Consider the following 21,375-nt stretch of genomic DNA (forward strand, 5'->3'; position numbering starts at 1 on the left):
ATAATAATTGCGTTTAATACATTACTGTTTTGACACATACAGGAATAAAATTTATAGATCCCAGTCTGTAGATGTTTCCTCTTCTGTGAATATGGAGTATATTCCAGAGAATTAAAAAAAAAAAAAAAAAAAAAAAGCAAGCGGGAAAATAATATCTTATAGTTTTGTAGTGAACACTGTCAGCACTGAAATTCATTAGATGAACAAGACTACTACACGTGTACTTTACATAAATAGCAGTTTTTCCTCAAAATTCCCAGGAAACACAAATAGCAATGAGATTTTAAACATTTAAATTCTGAACCGTAGTAACCAAGTATTTTTCTAATCTACGGGATAGCAAAGAGCCCAGTGTTTGGTACAAGGTTAACATGGACTTAAAAAAAATATAAAAGGTCAATATTTTAAATGATCCATGATAAACCTTGCAATTTATGTAGGTAACTTGGCAAATTTTTATCCTACTACTCAACTTGCTTCTCCCTGCACATTAGTTTAATTCTTCCAGTGCTATGGTAAAATGTTCATCAACAAGATTCTTTGAAGAATCATTAAAAACAAAATCTCTTCCAATACTTCTCACATACACCCATCATCTTCCACAGAGCATTGCCCTTTGGTTCAAGTACTAAAATCTGAAAGCTCAGGGAAAGCTGTCCTGATGTTTAGTCAGGCCAGCCACACTAGAAACAGAACCATTGTGCACATCTCTCTCTCTTTCCACCTCTATATCGCTCCCTCCAGTACAGCAGGCCATGGTCTCCTAGCAGGTAGAGCAGATAAGACTATGTTGACTTTTTCAAACAATCATTTTTGTTTCACTGTAACATGACCTCTCAGTTAATGACTTATTTTGTTTGTATATCATTTTGTTTAACTTTCCTTTTCAATCAGCTCTCCCAGGTATCAACACAGTTCCCTTTCTTGCAAGTGCTACAGTCAATGCTTTAAAACACTTGAGGAAGCAGTGATCAGTGTATGGAAACTAAATTCTCTTCATTAAATCTACTGAAGCAGATATTAAAAATGCATTTAATATACTGGCAATGGTTTGTGGGCATCACTGACTGTGACAGGCCAGTTACTGATGAGCTGCTGTCAGACAGCCTTCTCAGCAGGAATCTGTCTAAGACTGCTGAAGGACAGCAATATCTTCCCTTGTGTGTAAGCTCTATTCATCTCCCAAGTATTTACTAAATCACAGGCCTCTGCACACAAACCCTGCGTTTCAGCACATGCTAACAAATGATGGATGGCCTAGTCAATTCGTTATGTCCTGAAAGCGTGATTTCCTGCCATTCCAATCATCAAACCTCTAGAGCCTTCAGAGCTGATCAGTCCTGGAAAATATATTTTGCAGGCTCTATTAAAGGAGTAGAGGTTCCTTCCATTAGAGTCTCAAACTTTTTTTTCCTCCTGGCTGATTTAAAAAAAACAAAACAAGAAACACACACCACCACACAAAACCATCACTATTATCTGTGTAAAGTATTCAATGTTCGGGGTGTACATCATTAGCGTATTAGTAAGATAGGACTCTCCTAGAATATTAGCTAGTGGATTTAATTTGGCTAAATAAAATAAAAACAATTCTCATTTTTACAGTAAACACATATATACCATTTTATAGATATGGCCTCTTTATTATGTAACCTACAGAGCGTCTAAAACTTTTTCTTGTATAATGGCGCTCATTTGAACAAATACCTTCTAGAGGAATAGAGCACTCACAAGGACACATTCCCTTTGTATTATTCAATCCCTGTGAAATATATCAACACAACTCCTTTAATTGAATTTCTGCTAAAGGGAAAAGCCATTTAGGAATAAACTTCATGTGTTCCAAAGATAGGCTGGCTGTCAAAGGAATAAAGATTTTTTTTTTATTCAATAAGGTAATATCTGACACCTTCTTTTCTACATGCTATGAGAACATTGTATATTTAGCTTTGCTAGTCAAAGACATATCAGAGCAAAACACACATATCTCATACCTTTTACTCAGACAAACAATTGAACAAGTTGGTCTACTGCAGCTAGAGTGTCAGCTGTGCTTAGATACATTTTGGTTCATGGTGGAGAACAGAGCTGAGCTAACAAAGTAAATAACCATCTGGTGATCCTAAAAACTAAGATTTCTATTCCTCTGCTTGCTAGGTATGATCCATCCAGACCCAGCACAAGCTTTTCCATATTGCCCTGCCATTCACCTCTACCTTGACCTGGAGATTAAGCTCACTTTTATTGCACACAGAGGTCATCTGTATTAGGTCAAAATTCAAAGTCCCTTGTCAGCTAAGGTTGATATATTCCAACCTTTCCTACTCTAATGCATCAAATTTTTCATGGTGAGGTCATATTCAGTAGACAGTGTATTCAGCAATTTATTGTGCCATTCTAATATAGCTTAGACTATGATTGTCCACAAAGCTATCATATGAATAGAATATTTTTCACTATGAGGTACCAAATCTCTTCTTCCTGTAGAACTCTTAACCTGAACTTGTTTTCAGACATCAGAAGAATGATACCATAAGTAATTGTCCCTGAAGTACAATCAGAATTACCATTTTTACCATTATGGTCCTTCGCTACACGAAATATGACTATAACAATAGCCCAAAATCCATGAGTCAATTAAAAAAAATCACATATGGTCAGTGTTAAATCTTCCATGCCATCCCTACTCAACAGCCACAATAATCTGGCCTTTAAATCTACAGACATCTGTTTGTCTTTCAGAGGACACCAAAGTTGCTACACGATGAAATATCGCAAAGGACAAAAGTGCTACAACAGTCATATTACTATACTACTAAATATGATTACTACAACATATATATAACTTTACAAAGCATTACATTAAAGTATGTTGTGACCACCAAAAAGAGCCTAATTAGTCTATTCCTTTAACAAGTTTATTCTTTCCTCCGTATTTAAGATAAGTGCACCTATTTTGAAGTATAGCACATTTCTAGGGAATTTATTTCCAGATATGCTTCAACAAGATACTGTTGTCTTTATACTTCACCACTAAATCCCACCAATTTCAATGGGCTTTGAATAAAGGCATGAGCTGATTTTAACACATTTGTTATTGTACAAATTCCTCAGGACAAGAAAGACTCGCTCTTTACCTAGCCAATATGACTGCTACAATTCAGATGCTTCCCCACGTGACAGTTCCTGCTCCATAGCCGTCATAGTTGAACATTTCACTATTGTAACAAGCACTGCTCTTTGCAGAGATGAACTAGCAAAAGAAATAAGCTATAGATGTCACATCTCAGCTATAACAACCCTGCATACATCTCAGAATAGACAGAGAGAGGAAAATAAAATAAAAAGTCTTCAACCCAATGTTCTTACCCCCTCCAAGTATGGGCAAATCTACGCCACAAATGTAAAAGCAAAAAACAAACAAACCTTTAAGAGAAAAAATTCATACTTCACCCAAAAAATAAGCCTTCAAGCTTTCTTCTTCCTCATTAACTCTTCTAGAGTGAGGTAAGCACAACTTTCATTTTGGCTGTGTACTACTGCAGTCTCACATGGATTTTGGTCATTTCCATGAAACTTGTCTTGCATATGTAGTAAAAAGTTCAGGTTAAGTCTTGAAAAGAGACTTTGCATTTTAGCATTAAACACAAATTGTATGCACGCTTGTGCAGGGTTACTTATATACAATAGCTATTGGGAAGCCATATCCCACCTTGCTGAATAAGTTTCACTTAGAGTCACATTCTCAGTCATACATATATTCTACTTCATGGCTAAAATGTAGATTAAAACACCCTCCCAGATTCAAGTCAGCATTCAGCCTTTTAACAAAAGGCTTCTTTATAACAAAAGTTACAATTTCCACATTGCAACTTACTCAAGTAATTGGGGACTTATATTCTAATTCACTTCCTATAAAGTTATTTTGACTGTAATAGAGTTCATTGTAATTGGTTGTTACGACATACAAGATTTCAGTAAGTTTATCCAGAATTTTTCAAGCCTCCAACTGACTAAGACCTCATCCCATATTCTCAGGCCATCTACGTGCTTAGCTAAATGTAGCTTGAAGTGCAAGTTAAATTTTAAATTATATTAGCTTTTGCTCCAAATACTATTGGCAAAGCAAAACAGTAGTCAGGCTTCAGAGTAGCAGCCATGTTAATCTGTATTCACAAAAAGAAAAGGAGTACTTGTGGCACCTTAGAGACTAACAAATTGTCACCCATAAATGATGGTATTGAGTTTGAAGGCTCACAGATAGAAAAAAATTAAAACCTCTCAAGGAAACTACTATTTGTGTAGGCTGCTGGAGATGGTATATATTCCAAATAAATTGGTGCACTACTGCAAAGAGTTGCCACTTTTAAAGATAGAATTGAAACATATAATGACTGCTTAGGTTTACATATCTACCTGAGGGCCGAATCCTGCTTTTTCCTCACGAGTGAGTAGTCCCATTGAAATCAATGACATCATTTGTGTAAACAAGGCATGAAAAATTCACTCACTAAGAGCCACCAGGAAAATGTCCCCAGCAAGTGGTAAGGAGGAGCAGAGAAGGAGAGGGTTTTAGCTATGAATTTTTCCTGTCATTTAAAATTTCATATTTTAATAACAATGCTTATAAGTCCTTACAAATGCCAAGACTGCCTTCCAAGTGCAAGCACAAACTGTTATGCTGCTGTTTTCTTAAATCTGAAAACAAACAGCCCACTACCTCTACAACTTATCAAGCTTTCCCAATCTCCCCCCAACCCCCTCACTTTCACTTTCTGCTACTATTCAGAAACCCATGGGTAGCGGTGAAACTGACAAGAATCATGTCAATTTTACTCTGCTGTTGCTTAGAACTTTCCCAGGCAGCAAATGACCCAGGGACTGATGCTACTCATGAGAAAGACAACACTCCTCATTTCTTCCTTTACAAAATAAAAGGAGGCTGGGAGAGGTAAAACAACAGGAACCCTCACCCTCCCATCGCAAAACAGCGAGAAAGCTCTGGGTGGTAGTGATGATGCTGGAAAAAGAGGAGGAGAGTGTACTAACTTGATTTATATATATTTTAATGAGATGACAAATGTGGTTGATAGAGGTAATAGCGCTGATGTATACCTATGCATATGACTTGGCACCGCTTGACATTTTAATTAAGAAACTAGAGGACCACAAAAATCAACATGGCATACATTAACTGGATTAAAAAGTAGCTATCAGGGTCTCAACATTTAATTGTAAACAGGGAATCATCATTGAGCATGTGTGTTTCTAGTGGAATCTCACAGGGAATGTTTCTTAGACATATTCTATTTACCATTTTTATCAATAATCTGAAAGAAAAGATAAAATAATCACTGATAAAATTTGCAGATGACAAAAAGATTGGGGGAACTGGTAAATAATGAAGAGGGTAGATCACTAATACAGAGAAATCTGGATTATTAAGTAATCTGGGCACATACAACAATATGCATTTCAGTATAGACAAATGTCTATCCTGGAAAGCAGAGACTGAAAAAGATTTGGGATCATGGTGGATAATCAGATGAATATGAGCTCCCAGAGCAAATGCTGCCTAAAAACTAATGTGATCTTTGAATACAAAAAGAAGATACTGTCGAGTAGGAGAAGGGAGGTTATATTATCTCTGTGTTTGGCACTGGTGTGTCCACTACTGGAATACTGTACCCATTTCTGGTGTCCACAATTCAAGAAGGATATTGAAAAATTGGAGAGGATTCAAAGAAGAGTCACAAGAATCATCTATGGATCCATGCCTTATAGTAAAAGTTCCAAGGAGCTCAATTTATTTTTCTTAATCAAGAAAAGGTTAAGGGGTGATTTTTTTTATTGGCGATTACCTTGGCTTGTTGGATTTTTGAATTAAGGACATAGTCTATGGAACGGCAGCACTGCACCCTCCACTCTAACAAAATGGAGTGTAATTGGCAATTTAAACATAAAAGTTAACTGCATCGTTTTACTAGAAGTAGTACTACTTGTAGTAATCATTGTCTTTTACAGATAGAAAAGACTTATCAGTTCATAGAATATCAGGATTGGAAGGGACCTCAGAAGGTCATCTAGTCCAACCCCCTGCTCAAAGCAGGACCAATCCCTCAATTTTTGCCCCAGATCCCTAAATGCCCCCCTTAAGGATTGAACTCACAACCGTGGGTTTAGCAGGCCAACACTCAAACCACTGAGCTATCCCTCTCCCCCCATGCTGTAGTTCTGTAGTATGCAACTCATGACACCCCCATTGCACATATATAGATTTGTAGGATCAAAGTACCTGGTAAATGATATGTGGGGAGGTGAACAGAAAGTTCCTGAATGTGTTTGAAAGTCTGTGTGATGTTAAATCAACATGTTAAACCAGTGCAATTTTGTGTATGAACATTCATAACAGATTAGACAGTCCACAATCCAAATTGCATCAGTTTACCTAAAGGTGTGATGTTAAACTGATTTAATTAAATTGGTGCAAGTTGTGTGCACAGACCAGGTCTGGGATGATCCAGGGTTTTGTAAATAGATGAAAGGGAAAGCTTGTTGAAGGTTGAGGGCTGGTGTACACTGAAACTTTACATCAGCATAGCTACTTCTTTCAGAGGTGTGAAATATCCACACCCCTGAGAGACATAGCTATGCCAGCCTAACCTCCAGTGTAGACAGTACTAAGTCAATGGAAGAATTCTTCCATCAGCCTAGCTACTTCCTCTCGGGGATGTGGATTCACTACAGTGACAGGAGAATCCCTCCCATTGCTGTAATCTGTGTCCACAGTAAAGTGCTACAGTGGTGCAGCTACAGCTGTGCCGCTGTAGCGTTTTAAGTGTAGACATTCCCTCATTCTACAGCTAACTCTACAAGGGGTATGTCAGCACTAGAATGCTATAGCGGCACAGCTGTAGTGGCGCTGCTGTAGTGCAGACACAACAGCAACAGAATTTTTTCATCAATTTAGCCATGTCTATACCAGGGGCTTAATTTGACTTAATTACATCACACAGGGCATGACATTTTTCACAACCCCTGAGTGACATACTTAAGCCAAGCTAACGTTTTAATGTAGACCAGACCTAGTGGGCTAAGTGGACTCCAATATCTACAAAAGCCTGCAGCTACTTCGGGGGTCTCAAATGCTGAAAAACTATTTTCATTTATTTTTAAATATTAAATTTGGGAGGGAGGTGGGATCTTGCTTTGTAACTGAAATGGAAGCCAGATATTTGAAAGTCCTCTCATGGAATTTTCAGTTGAATGATTTTCCCAACTTCCAGCTTGGTGATTAATAAATCCCAGTAGACAGCTGTCATCGTCACAAAAAAATGCAACCCAATGTGCATTTTTACTTGCTACCTCAGCAGAGGTTAATGAGAGAATGAGAAGGGAGGCTGAACTACCCTCTTACTCATAGAGGTAGTCCATCCAGCTCAGTGTTGAAGCATATTGGTAGAGAGGTTCAGAGAAGTTGGCGTTGCACAATTTATTTTCTGCAGAGAAATACATTTAGGCCAGGGAAAGATCATTACTTTGGAGTAATTCACCAACACTAAGGCTTGGTCTACACTAGGAACTTATGTCAGTATAACTACATTGCTCAGGTGTGTCTAAAATCCCCATCCCATAGTGACGTAGTTATACTGACCTATTCCCCAGTTTAGATAGTGTGGTGTCAATGGGAGGACTTCTCCTGTCCATATAGCTGCCACCTCTCAGGGAGATGGAGTACCCTCGCCGACAGGAGAAGCTCTCCACAACAGGTACCATCTTCACAAAAACAGCAAATTGTAAACCACCCCCCCCAAACAAACGTTATGCCTACATAAAGCACTGAGAATATAGTCCTAAATATCCAGAAAGCATAAGTAAATCCCACATGGCTGTCACTATCACCTCATATCATCAACCCCCTTCCCAAAAGCCTGAGAAAGGAGATGAGCTTTGCAGCCTCCTGAACGTTAACAAACATGACCTCTATCATAGCTAACAGAAAGTAAATGCAAGAAATGAGGCCCAACTCGTATCATCCATGCTCTTCAGTTTTATCCAAGTAGGTATTTACCTGACTGTGTTGGTGATCTTAACTGCAGCAATATCAGAAGGTGAGATTGGTTAATGCTCATCTAAGCAGGTGATCCTTGACTGGGCCTTCAACCAACCCAACAGTGGCATGATGTGTAGAGAAAAGTTACAGCAGGGTCTGCTGGCCATTCCTGTCCCTGTACTAGAAGGGAAGGGAAATAGCATCCCAAGTAGGATTCTGCCTCAATTCCCCCTAAGTCAGGGATCAAGGCAATGATGGCTCACTCAGGCAATTGGATCCATCTGGAGTTTGGGGGTTCACATAGGGTAACAGAGGCCTCTTATTTGGGGGGCATCCTTTATTTTGTTCCCCCATCAGCTCACACAAGGCAGACATTACCCCCTAGATGACTGTATGCTGCACGATGGGGTGTGCGTGTGTGTGATTTTGAACCATGTAGAATTTTGTACCACGCAGAAAACCACCATGCAGGGCTGCCCTTAGAAACAAGATCTAGCTCCTATAATCCACGCATGGAGATTGCAGGCCACCCCATAAGCCCAGAGGAGTGGGGGCTGCACTGGCACAGGGTGGCAGTCCAGGGCTGTGGAGTGGAGACAGACTTACCTAGGGAATCTCTCCTTCAGCTTCCTCAGGCTCTGTCTGGTGGGCTGCACGTGCCCCAGGAACTGGGCTATTTCATCATACTGGGCTTTACTCAGCTTCATGCCTCGCACTCAGGAACCTCCCAGTCATACAACGCAGGGCTGCAGCAGCCAGAAGGGAGGAGGGGGGCGCGCCCGCTCTAATCCTAGGGGATGGGGAGAGAGGAGAATGGCGCTGCAGCCGCAGCAAGGCTCTGACACCCCGCGCGAGCGCCCAGCGTTGAAAAAGCCCAGCGCCCATGCGCGGCAGTTACCGGCTCCTGCCGCCCCGCCCTTGAGGAATAAGGAGGTGGGGGGAGAACGAGCGGCGGCGGCGGTTGGGAGGAGTTAACGCTTGAGGGCGGGGCTGCGCCACGCCGCAGGCTCTTCCGCGCGGTGGGCAGGCTCTGGCTATGCCTGAGCAGGTAGTCGGTTGCTGCGGCCATCTGGCTACTCTAGTCCCACGGTGCGCCTCCTTTCCGGCCGCTGGTGCAAAGGGAGTGGAGAGCTGTGCCTGCCCCCCCGCCGCCCCAGCTAAGTGGAGCGGTTACTCTGTGGTTGCTGCCCTTACTGGTTGCATACCGTAGTGCTGTTCTTTGCCCCTGCCATGGGAGGTGGAAGTGCAGCCTCCGGAAGGACCAGTTTGGGGAGGGCCGGGGGGAAAAGCATCCCTTGAGAGGAATAAAAAAAAAATGGGGGTACTTGTCCCGTGACTCGCTTCCTTCCCTGCCCTGCATCTTTGCACGGACCAGGAAGTGGCTCACAGTGCCAAGAGTGTGAGTAAAGGCCTCATACAAGCTGTGTAGCCATTGAGGGATACAGGGGGGCAAGGTTTGGGAAGGACAAGAGTTGGCACCCTGTGTGAGTATGCCCAGAGATCTATGGATCCTAAAACTGTTACTGGGAGGTCAGGCCTCCTGACCCACTCTGTTACCTTTAATCCCCCTCTCCCTTAGTCCTTTCGCCTTTTCTGCCTTCAATAAGACACTGATGTGCCACTCCAGTCCCTTGCTTCAACTTTTGTAGTATTTTTAAACTAAATTACTTTTCACTATTGTCACTGTTTGTTTATTTGGTTCTGTCAGTTTCAACAGAATAAATATACTGGTCAATGTCATGTTTGTTTCTAGCTAGCATCTTCCTCTCATACAGTGTACTTTTGGAATTGCAAACTCAGTACAGTAAGGTTAGTGTACCTAGCAATAATTTAACCTCTAAATAAACATTAAAATAGGATTTTATAAAACATAATTTTAAGAAAAGTATTCCTATTATGGATTTTATTTTAGTGCTGTGTATTTAAAAATTGTCTAGAAATACCTGGATGATAGGAGCTCCTTTTTAATAAATAATTGTATGTTGTTACCCCCTTCTTGATCCCTCTTAGACAGTTTACAGGCTCTTATGGGTTGTTTTGGTGAGGAGGAGAAAAGATGATGGAGTCAGGGATTTCTTTGATGCACTCTTGTTTATTTACAAAGCCTTGGTTCCGTGAACACAGTAGAAACCAAATATAAGATAGCTTCTTTGCTTACAGTTCCAGTCCTCTTTAAAAAGCCAGCACTTTATCAAAAGCTCTCTCTCAGCTTTTTCTTCGGGCGAGTCATGCTCCATAGCTTTCTGGGGCTACTTTACGCCTTCTCTGTTTCTGTGGTGTTTCTGCCCCTTCTCTCTCACATACACCCCTGCTATCAATCCCTTGTCCCTGCCTTTACATTCTGTCCACATAATTCAGATTCCTGAATGGCTTTACATATGGCCAGTGTTTTAGGTGGTGGCTCGTATTGTTTCAGATATTGCTAAACAAAGGGGCATTTAATTGTTCCCTCATGTAGCCTGAATGGAAGGCATCCATTATGCCCACCAGCTTCACCAACACCCAGAATAACAATATAAACTTGAGGCCTTAACTGCAAAAAATTATACATGTACTTCATGTTACATATGCTAAGCCAATGGGACTACTTGCATTTTGTAAAGTTAAGTACATCTATAAAGTCGCAGTGCCAATATCATGTTTTTAGATATAGTGAGTCAATCCACAAATATCTTTGAAACTGACTTAGAAATCATGAGAGATTAAAAAAATAATATTTGAGATCTTTGTGTTTGCCTCCTGGTTTTGAGCCTTTAAACATTGGTGTAGTTTGACTTCTATATTGGGGGTGGAGGAGCAGCTCAAGTCAGACCAACAGGGCTGCACACGGGGGCAGCAAATTCTGCACCTGCCCAAGCCTTGCAGTTTGCCGGGGAATACCCCCACTCCCAAACTATGCTCATGCCTTTATGGATCACATTTTCAAGTTTTTTGCTACCATGAGAGCTAGAAATTTGCTTATAAGAGAAAAGAAAGCTGATATTCTCACAGGGGTTGTAAGAGATGGGGCTTTAAGAAAAACACCAAAGATTTCAAAACTTGTGATAAGTTTTCGCTTTTAGGCAACAACAGGATATGTGCTGAAATGTTTGAAGGAAAGGAAGTAATTAACACTCCAGTCCCACAGTTAACTGTGGGCAGGGTACTCTGGTGCGTCTGCACAGAGTCCCCTTAACTTCAGTGGGGCTGTGTTTGCACCCAAAAGTCTTCCCGTGGCCTAAGTAAACAAAAACATATTTTTAAGTTTCAGTGAAAACAGTGATTCGTTTTTACCTCAAAATTCCCATGCAGAAATTGCAACCAATCTGGTACATTTCACATAGTGGTTGAGAAACAAAAAGTGAAACTGGCTAGAAATAAACATGAAATAAATCAGTCTATTTTTCACAGTCTTTGCTGAGAGAAGGAACAAACAGCATTATTGGTGGAAAGTCAACTATTTTTTAAAAAACAAGTTTAATGATCTAAAGTAAGAAAGAGAGCAAACAGTTTGTATTTACACATTTACATACACATTTTAACTTAACAGTAGATCTTTAACTTTTCTTTTTCCATAGAAGTGGAGAACTTGGCCCCATACTAGCAAGATTCTATTTGTCCACTGATTACTTTTGGAACAGAAAAAGTAAGTTAAATTTGTAAATGAAAAAATAATAATATAGTATCCACTTCTTCAAGTTGTTCCGTACAGGCAGTCCTCGTGAAAGAACCCGTGCAGAAGTTCTTGAAACCAATGAGGCTCTACCCATGTGAGGCAAAATGCAGGATTGATGATTTACTTCCAATTTTTAAAATATGAATTAGGCCCTGATGCTACAAAGGCTAGTTACGTGTGTAACTTACTGATGCAAGTAACCTCATTGAGTTCAATGGGATTAGCCATGTGAGTCAACTTCTATGCAGACATATGTCCTTGTAGGATGAAAACCTAAATATAATAAAAATAATAAAATAGCGTTATGATTAAAGGCAGCCGTGCCAGCGATTTGTTTGCATTTGTAATGACATATTGTCTGTTCAATTCTATTTTTAAAATGTGGACTGAGGATTCCAATCAAAAATACACTGATTTTTGTTACAATGTGGCTTTTTTAAAAAAGGCTTGTTTTGATGTTTTTTAAAACATTGGTCAGTACCAGGACACCAGCATATACCCCAATCTCCATAAAGTGTGAGCTGTCCAGGACACTTCAATACAGAGATGTCACAGATACATTTGATAGAAATTGAGAAAGATCCCTATTTTAAAGGTGGCTTGTGTCTGAGATCAGCATCTGTGTCTGAAGGTTAGAGTTTAAGTACTGTGCTTGTTTACCTGAAGAAACCCAAAGAAATGAGAGAAAAATAAGGTGAAATGTCTAAAAGAGAGCATAATTTAAATAATTTCTCTGCAAACGTTACTAACTATTCTACAAAAATATTACAAAGAAAATTCAGTAGTTCTATTCAAAATTATTGTTTTAAAAATTTGGAGGCTAATTTCAGTTAAGACATGAAGCAGGGATTTTGATCCTTTTTTATGACCAACACAGTCTTAATTATGGATTTGCTACTGAGGCCTCCATAAAATGTGTTTGCATATATGTATTTGTATATGTATGTATTTATGTCTATATAGCATCTCTAAGAGCTTAGAACAAAAGGAAGTATGTATATCTATATATAATCCTTAAGTAGGTGGCTTTTGCCATGTTTATTTTATAAAATCCAGGGTATGGTTTCTAGATTTAAAAAATGAAATTTGTGGTGGGCAAAACTTAGAATAAACATTGATCTTACTGTTCCTGGAAACTTAGTAAGAGTAATGAAGGAAACACATTTGAATACAGACGGATTGATCACAAGTTCCCAGCTGGAGTTTGTTTCTTACTGAACTAAATACCACTTTGTGGTCATTTTCCCCCCTACATTCTCTTAGTAGCAACAGAAATTGTAGCACTGAAAAGAATGGGAATCATACACGCATTCTCTTTCTCTCTTTTTGTCTCTTGTGCCTCCACTATAAGTATACATCCCCTTCCTCAGAGACCAAATACACAAAAATGATACAAGATCTTTCCTTAAAGCAGAAATAATCATATTAAATATAAAAAGATTTTATTTTCTTTAGCTCTGAAAAGTAATATCTTCTTTCTTTAATATTACAACATGCTGGGGAAAACCCTTTTCAGTATGATATCCATTTTAAGCCCCATGAGGGTGTAATTTTCCTAGGCTCCAGAAAGGCTCATTTTCCCCTTTCTTGCCAAAGATTAGAATTACCTGTACCACTTCTTCTGGAAATGGAAGTTTTATAATAATTACCTGCTCCTTCCTCACTGCTACTTCTTTATAAACAAATAAATTATGCTCTTAAAAAAAAAGTCTTGCTGTCTTCTTTGTAGGATAATTTCCATTGAAAGTGATTTTTAAATTGTAATGTTACATTCTGTAACTTGTAGATTTATCTGTGTACATTTCCCAGGTTCAGTACTAAATGTTCTTGAATTTTTTTTAACAAATGTTACTTCATCTTACAAATCACAAAAATGGGATAGATTAGAACAGGGATGTTAGATTGCCAGTCCACAGACCAGACTGGGCTTATTATTTATTAGGTCCTCATAACATACTGTGATTCTGTGAAATTCCAGATTTTATTTAAAAATAATAATAAAAAAAACTTTCTGGCTCTTATGGTCATTAAGAAAATCTAACAAACATCAACCAGTGTAGTATGGTCTCTGAGTGAAGCAACAGCTTTGAGAGATGTGAAATCCCCCCATTTATCTAAATGACATGTTAACTTTGAAGCCAGGGCCTGAATTGCTAAAAACATAAATGGGACAATTCTGCATGCAAAATGTACGTGTCCTTGCACACCCAATTTACATGGATAATTATTGCAATTACATGTGCAAATAGCCAAGGAAACAACAGCAGAAACAGAGGTAGTTCTTCCAGAAATAGTCCCCTGCATAATTTTTTCCCATTGAGTAATGCTAACTGCAACAGTAATTCTACCAACTAAAAGTTTAGTTACTAAATAAGAGCCTTAATCCTACCCTTGATCTCAGGACAAACTATCCATTGTTATCAGTGGGAGATCTGCAGTGGATTGAGTATAATGTATGGCCCTAACTTGTATCCCTGGGCCACAGACCATAATTAAAACTGCAGTTCATCACTTTCCACAAAAGGAATTTAACACCCCCTTTGTTTTGAATGGAAATGGGAATGGTATGTGGTATCTTTGGTAGACAACATACAGGACATATTAGAAACTAATTTTCAACTGTCTACTATGCTGAAGGCATAAGTGTATATATCCTTTCTGATGCATTTGATCCATACATCCATAGATCAAATCCTTTGAACTTCAAGAAGAGGATAAAGATTATGTTATTAATGAAACGGTCATAAAATCAGATACAACTGGCATAAATTCTACCATCCTTTCTTTTTATTTGTTTGGGTAGATGATAAAATAATATGTCACATATGCAGGTGGGTAAAGAAGAAAAGAGGCCCAGATTACACTGCGTTCATATGTGTCATAACAAACATACCAATATATGTTTCTTTATAATATGAAATATAACATGAACACAAGTTTCAGTGTAATATATTTGTCCCTGTCTTGAAAGTTGGGTTTAAAACCTCTTTTAAAAAATAGTCCATATTCCCTTTGTAGGGTAAAACTCACCTTCCTGAAAGGTCATATATAAACCAAAATTCTGTACTTGTAACGTTGACTCCAGCTAAGTACAAGTTTTTATCTGGGAAACTTTTTTTTAAATAGTCCTAATGTCATGGTTCTAAACAGATTTTTTTTTTAATGGGAGTAGGCTGAGGAAAGGGGATTTTTTTCCCTATTTGTGACTTCCTGCGTGTCTGGAGGAGCAGAATCCCTTTCACTCCTAAAGTACTGGTCTGGGGAGCCCATCATGAGAATGTTAGGTGGTGTGTAATAGAGGAAATCCCCTTCCTGAAGGATCTTAGGAAATGTGCAGGGCTGGAGTAATGAGAAAAGCAATGGGATCAGAAAGGAGCAGAACAGCAGATATGGGGGCATTTCACCTCTCCTCTCCTATGGATAGACTAGGAGTACTTGTGGCACCTTAGAGACTAACCAATTTATTTGAGCATAAGCTTTCATGAGCTACAGCTCACTTCATTGGATGTATACTGTGGAAAGTGTAGAAGATCTTTTATACACACAAAGCATGAAAAAATACCTCCCCCCACCCCACTCTCCTGCTGGCAATAGTTTATCTAAAGTGATCACTCTCCTTACAATGTGTATGATAATCAAGGTGGGCCATTTCCAGCTCAAATCCAGGGTTTAACAAGAACATCTGTGGATAGACTGAAATACACAGGAAAAAAGCCCCATTCCTGTAGAGCTCAGGAGATTCACATATCCTGGCAAACCCCTATTTATGTGCATCAGCTCCCAGGTGACCATTAGGGGGCCTGTTCTGACTCCTTCCTCAGATAGGCTTCAGGCACTCTTTGTCACCTGCCCAACTCCACCAGGTTGTGTGAACCCTCAATCCTTTCTTTTTCTGAGAGTATGGCCTTTCAAGTTGGATGATGCTCTTCGGAGCCCAAACAGCTTGTCTGATTAATTTTAATCAGAGGAAGGAAAAAAACTTTTTTTTTCGTTGACAAGCCTTCATCAGTCATTTGACCACCTAGTTTAAAGTCTTTGGAGCTGACAAGGCAATCTGATGTCACTATTTAATATCTAAATGGCTTTTAAAATTAAAGTTTAATCAAGTAAGTTTGTTCCTGAGCACTAGATCAGTTATAACTAATGTAACTAAGTTTTATCTGTCTCATTCTTTCTGGAGTTTTTGCTACAAAATGGTTTTAAAAGGTAGACATCTTTTCCAGTTCTGGTCAACACCTGTATTTTTAGGGTGTCATCATTCAACTACCCATTGTCCAATTTACTTCAAATTAGGTAGAAAAATTCTACCTTGATCAAAGAACAGATTATCAATTGAGTTACAGGGATCGGCAACCTTTCAGAAGTGGTGTGCTGAGTCTTCATTTATTCACTCTAATTTAAGGTTTTGCGTGCCATTTATACCTTTTAATATTTTTAGAAGGTCTCTTTCTAGAAGTCTATAATATATAACTAAACTATTGTTGTATGTAAAGTAAACAAGGTTTTTAAAATATTTCAGAAGCTTCATTTAAAATTAAATTAAAATGCAGAGCCCCCCGGACCGGTGGCCAGGACCCGGGAAGTATGAGTGCCACTAAAAATCAGCTCACCTGCTGCCTTTGGCACGCATGCCATAGGTTGCCTACCCTGAGTTAGATATTCCTTCCTTTACAGATTTTAAAGTGGGAGACAAAATGAGGCTTAAAATAGAAGTTCATTTGCAACTATCACAATAATGTGGCTACTAGTATTCCCTAATGCCCACAGCAAACATAGTTATCTCATCCTCTTTTTTCCACCCATCTGTTCATATATGTTGTTTCGAACTATTTCAGCTTTTGTTCCTGTTTAATTTAAAAAAAGGCTTCTTTTTTGGCCCATGTCTGAAATATATTTACTCTCATTAGACACTCCAGTACCATAGAAAAACTAGAGCATGCTTCCAGATAACTTAGTAATAACTATATCTGTTATGCCTTCACAGGATATAGTTATTACCTCATAAACAAGAAGCACCCTCAATTTATCATTTAATTTACATCCATATGTTCTAATGATCTTAGTGAAAGTAATTATATCGTGGAACATACCACAATGATATGTTCAATTTGTGGGTTTTTTTTTAAAAGGGGGGCAGGAGATAAAATAATTTAAAGAGGAAATCATAACAACTGAGCCATACATCACTGTTAAATATTGACTATTTTGCCAATTCTCACACTGATAGTTCACTGTACATTTCTATTATTTTTTTTCTTAAAAGTATTCTGATGATTGCTTGATATCACAACAATAAGAAGAACTTGCCAATGATGGAACAATTATATGTAGTAGAATGTCAACTCAGAGAGGCATTCATTGTTCTTTTTTCTTCTAAATGTTCAAGATAGTTATTCACACTAGCAGAAATTGTTGATGCAAATTAACATATCCATTATCATACACTATCAGGGTTGGAAGAGACCTCAGGAGGTCATCTAGTCTAACCCCCTGCTTAAAGCAGGGCCAATCCCCAATTTTTGCCCTAGATCCCTACATGGCCCCCTCAAGGATTGAACTGACAACCCTGGGTTTAGCAGGCCAATGCTCAAACCACTGAGCTATACCTCCATCCTCAAGTGAGCTACACTCCTTAAATATATATTTTTTTGCTTTCAAAATAAATTATTTAAACATTATATATGCATTTATGCAACATATTTAAAACCTTACTTATGCATTTAGGGCCTGATCCAAAGCCCATTAAAATCAGAGGACAGTCTTTCAGTGACTTCAGTAAGCTTTGGATCAGACTCTTATTACAGATGTGCGTACCTGTATTTTACGTAACAAGTATACAACAGTATAAGAATTTTGAAAAAATTATTATTTAGAATCTGGTAAGATATGACTGATCACTGTTCTTTCTACTGCCCTTAAGAGACAATTATTGGCTGTGGACTGCACTATGGCTGCTTTACATGTGTAAAGCAGCTCTGAATCTATTGGATATGGTCCCTGGAGGATTTCCCCTATGTAGTGTGTAGGGGCATCCTCAGCTGGAGCAGAGCTCCCATAGTGACAACCCTCTTGCAGCTGGAAGAGTCCAAGGCTTTCCTTGCTGCTGAAATGGCCTTGGGGATTGTTTGGTAGCTCGCACAGATTAGAGTGCCTGAAGGAAGATATGCCTGGCAGAGTGTCCCAAGGCATCTTTGTGCCTTCCTTTCCTCCTCTTCAGTAGCAGGTATGGATCAGGCCCTAAGACCGGGACATGAGCCATTTTGTCTGATTCCAGCAAGGCTACTAGCTCATGACAGATGTGGTGGGTTTTTTATTTTAGAATGTGTGTACTTGACAAGTAGGTATTGGACGGAGACTAGCATGTAAATATTTCAAAAACTGCTATTTCTGTTTTACTTTCTTGCCTAACACTTACTATTATAAGACCCTTATTATATATTTATATATATTTGCCAAATTTTAACTGTTCAGGCTGGAATTTTCCATTCCTAGTGTCTGCTTCAGGCTGAATTTTTTGGAAAACACAAATACAAATGTTTCTGCTATTTATGAGCACAAGGTTTGGGGAGAAACCATTGTTTTGCCCATATTAAAAAAAATGTTACAACCTTGTTTGTTGAGAAGTTCTAGCATATCCATGCTTTGGAGTATGGGCTTGAAATTTGGCATAAGGGTAGCTCTGGGATCAGTGTTGCCTTCTGCTGCTCCCATGAAAATGCACACTGACATGAAAAAATTATAAACTACTGAAAATCTTCATTTGTATTTGCTCAGTAGAAGTTAGAGGTTGGCAACAAAATTATCTGAACATCCTGTCTGTAATCAACATGCTTCACTTCCATAATGCTCTGTGCCAACCACACTGAGCATGTTCCACCCACCCACCCACTCACCTTGGGATCATTGAGCATGCTCTAGTCTGGGGCCGAGCAAACCTTTTCATGCAATTGCTCTTTCCTGCTCCAGAGGGCCACTGTGGCACCAGAACTGGAAAAGGGAGACTGTTTCTCCTGTACGGGAAATGCTCTCCCTAGGCAGAGTGGAGAACGAGGAATAAGCCTGATTTGAATGTTGAGGAGTAAAGAGCAGGAGAGGAGATGTGTGGAAAGACTGGGGTGTTCAGGCTATGCGGGAACAGGAGCAGGAAGGACAGAACCCAAAGAGGGCAGGTCATGGGGGTATGTAACCAGAAGAGAGCACTTACAGAACCTGGTATTGAACTCAGAATTTCTGAGTCTCAACATATATCTGCGGTCAGCAAATACTTTCATCGAATGTATGTCTCATTTCTCTTGAGTGGCTGCTCTCCTACTACTTATGCCAGTTATTCAGTTAGCTCAAGTGGCACAGGTCTGTGATGGATTTTTTTTTTCAGTTTTCATTTTATAAACACAGACAATTATATGCAAAACCTTTAAAATAAAATATCTTTACAGTTGCAAAATCAAGTACCTAAAAAGTGAGAAGATTCCAGAAGGGCTGTCTGCACAATGTTAATTTGGCCCCTCTATGTGTATGTATTTATGATAAACTCTTTACTTTCATGATCACATACAATTTTTTCTGAAGGATTCCTGCACAGGGAATGCATTGGGATTGTTCTCTGTAGGACCCCTGCCACAGTTGTTTCAGAAGTTAGAACGTTTATAGTGAATGAGGCAGGAAACTGCAGGGAGAAAAAGGATGGTCTCGTGTTTAAAGCAATTGAATGCTGCTCTGGAGAACTGGAAATTATGCATGCCTCTGCTGCTGTGTGGTGCTGGGCAAGTCACTTGAATCAAAATTTTCACTTTGTTTTCCTCACTTTCTGAAACCCCACATTAAGACACCTGGGAACTTGATTTACAGAAATGCTGAGCACTCACAATGCAACTGAAGTTGATGGGCACTGTGGTTTGAACATATCAAGTGAAAAAAATCAAGCCCTAGGAATCTCATATTGCATACCCCAAATTAGTGGACACTTCTGACAATTTTGGCCTTAATCTTTCTGGTTTACATTTATTATGGTTTATGAAACAGTCATTGTGACGCTTCTCAGAGTGCCCAGAACTGTGAGCCACCTGTTACTCCCCTCCCTCTAGCATGAGAGAGTCTTGCCTATGCTTGGCTGGTTGTCAGCTCTCTAACACCACTAGCCTTTCAGATACTCAAACACTTACCTGTGGGCTATGCCCGCCCTGTCTTCAGGCAAGTCTACACTACAAAATTAAGTTAATCTAAGTTACATTGATGTATAGCCATCACAGTAATTAAATCGCTTTTGCATGCCCACAGTACAGTCCTTGTGTCATTGGAGTGCATCCTCACCAGAAACACTTGCACTAATTTAACTGTCAGTGTGGGGCATTGTGGGACAGCTTCTGAAAGGCAGCAACAGTCAATGTAAGCAATGCAGTGTCTATGCTTCTACCGCGTCAATCTAACTACATTGACCTATGTGCTTCGACTCTCGTGGAGGTGAAGTTATTAAGTTGATGTAATGGGCAGTTACATCGGTGGGAGCTACATTTTAGTATAGACTCTTACAGAGTTAGGTAAGCTGCCTTACGTTAACTAGGACTTCATCTTGCAGATTAACAAGAGGTGCATCCCAGTCCCCAAGATCTTTGAATCATTCCCCTGTGTTATCCAGCCCTGACACTGGCTACTCACAGGAATCCTGGATCCTCTGCCCCCAAATCCTCTGAATCATTGGCCAAACAGGTTGGAGTGACAGTTCCCTTCTATCTGAATGGGCCATCACTGGTATACAATATCCTCTGGTGACTAAGGGTCTAAACTTAAAACACTGCAGCTTTAGCTTTACCGCTGTAGCACTTCAGTGTAGACACTAGCTACACTGATGGGAGGTGTTCTCCAGTCAGCATAGGTGCTTCACCTCCCCGAGAGGTGTTAGTTCGACGGAAGAATTCTTCCCTTGACCTAGCGTTGTCTATGCCAGGGGTTAGGTCGGTATAACTGCATCTCTCAGGGGTGAGGATTTTTCATATCTGTGAGAGACATAGCTATACTGATGTAAGTTCCTTGGGTAGACCAGGCCTAATTTTTATTCCAAGTCCATAAAACATACTTTCAATATAAATACATTATTCCTTAAGTATTACCCATACATACATTATGCAATTATGACGAATCTTGGCAAGTTACGAGCTTTCTGTAGATACCTTACATGTTACTCTTTTTGGATAAATATCTTGTAAGACATGTTTTTGGTATAGTGAGTTTGTCAGGTCTGACCTGAGAGTTGTTTGCAAAGAACAGGGGACCTTTTGCTAAGGAGCCTCTTTGATAGAGTAATGAATCATAAAATCATAGATTGATCGTAGATCATAAAAAAGCTCATTAGGAAAATGAGTAATTTTGTATTCAGTGTAGGGTTTGGGTGTAGGGATGGTGTGCAGTAAATAATGTGCAAGATCACACTATGAATGATGAGAATAATAAAGAAATACTTAATGGTTACCCAAATGATGGACATTGTCTGTCCTGTGCACTGAATGAGGCAGGTGTTCTGTGGGAAAAAAATAATAATTAAGGACCATATAAAAAATAAGGCTAAGATATTTTCATGGTTATTTTTAGTAAAAGTCACGGACAGGTCACGGGCAACAAACAAAAATTCACGGAAGCCATAACCTGGCTGAGACTTTTGCTGTTGCAGCTC

General features: G+C 39.3%; 1 protein-coding gene across 10 annotated transcripts in view; it reads right to left on the bottom strand.

Annotated features, from left to right (window-relative positions):
* Nucleotides 1-8,914, bottom strand: part of CDIN1 (CDAN1 interacting nuclease 1) — a 188,012-nt gene extending 179,098 nt beyond the window's left edge. For all 10 annotated transcript variants that reach the window (XR_012159482.2, XM_073348878.1, XM_073348877.1 and 7 more), the window contains exon 1: nt 8,660-8,914. Coding sequence is in view for 9 of the 10 variants with exons in the window: in XM_073348878.1 (XP_073204979.1) it covers nt 8,660-8,760 (101 nt within the window). In the remaining variant the exon portion in view is untranslated. The remainder of the gene's footprint in view (nt 1-8,659) is intronic.
* Nucleotides 8,915-21,375: the final 12,461 nt, after the last annotated feature.

This window comes from Lepidochelys kempii, chromosome 6 (assembly GCF_965140285.1).
Source record: "Lepidochelys kempii isolate rLepKem1 chromosome 6, rLepKem1.hap1, whole genome shotgun sequence".
In the NCBI taxonomy this organism is placed as follows: Eukaryota; Metazoa; Chordata; order Testudines; family Cheloniidae; genus Lepidochelys; species Lepidochelys kempii.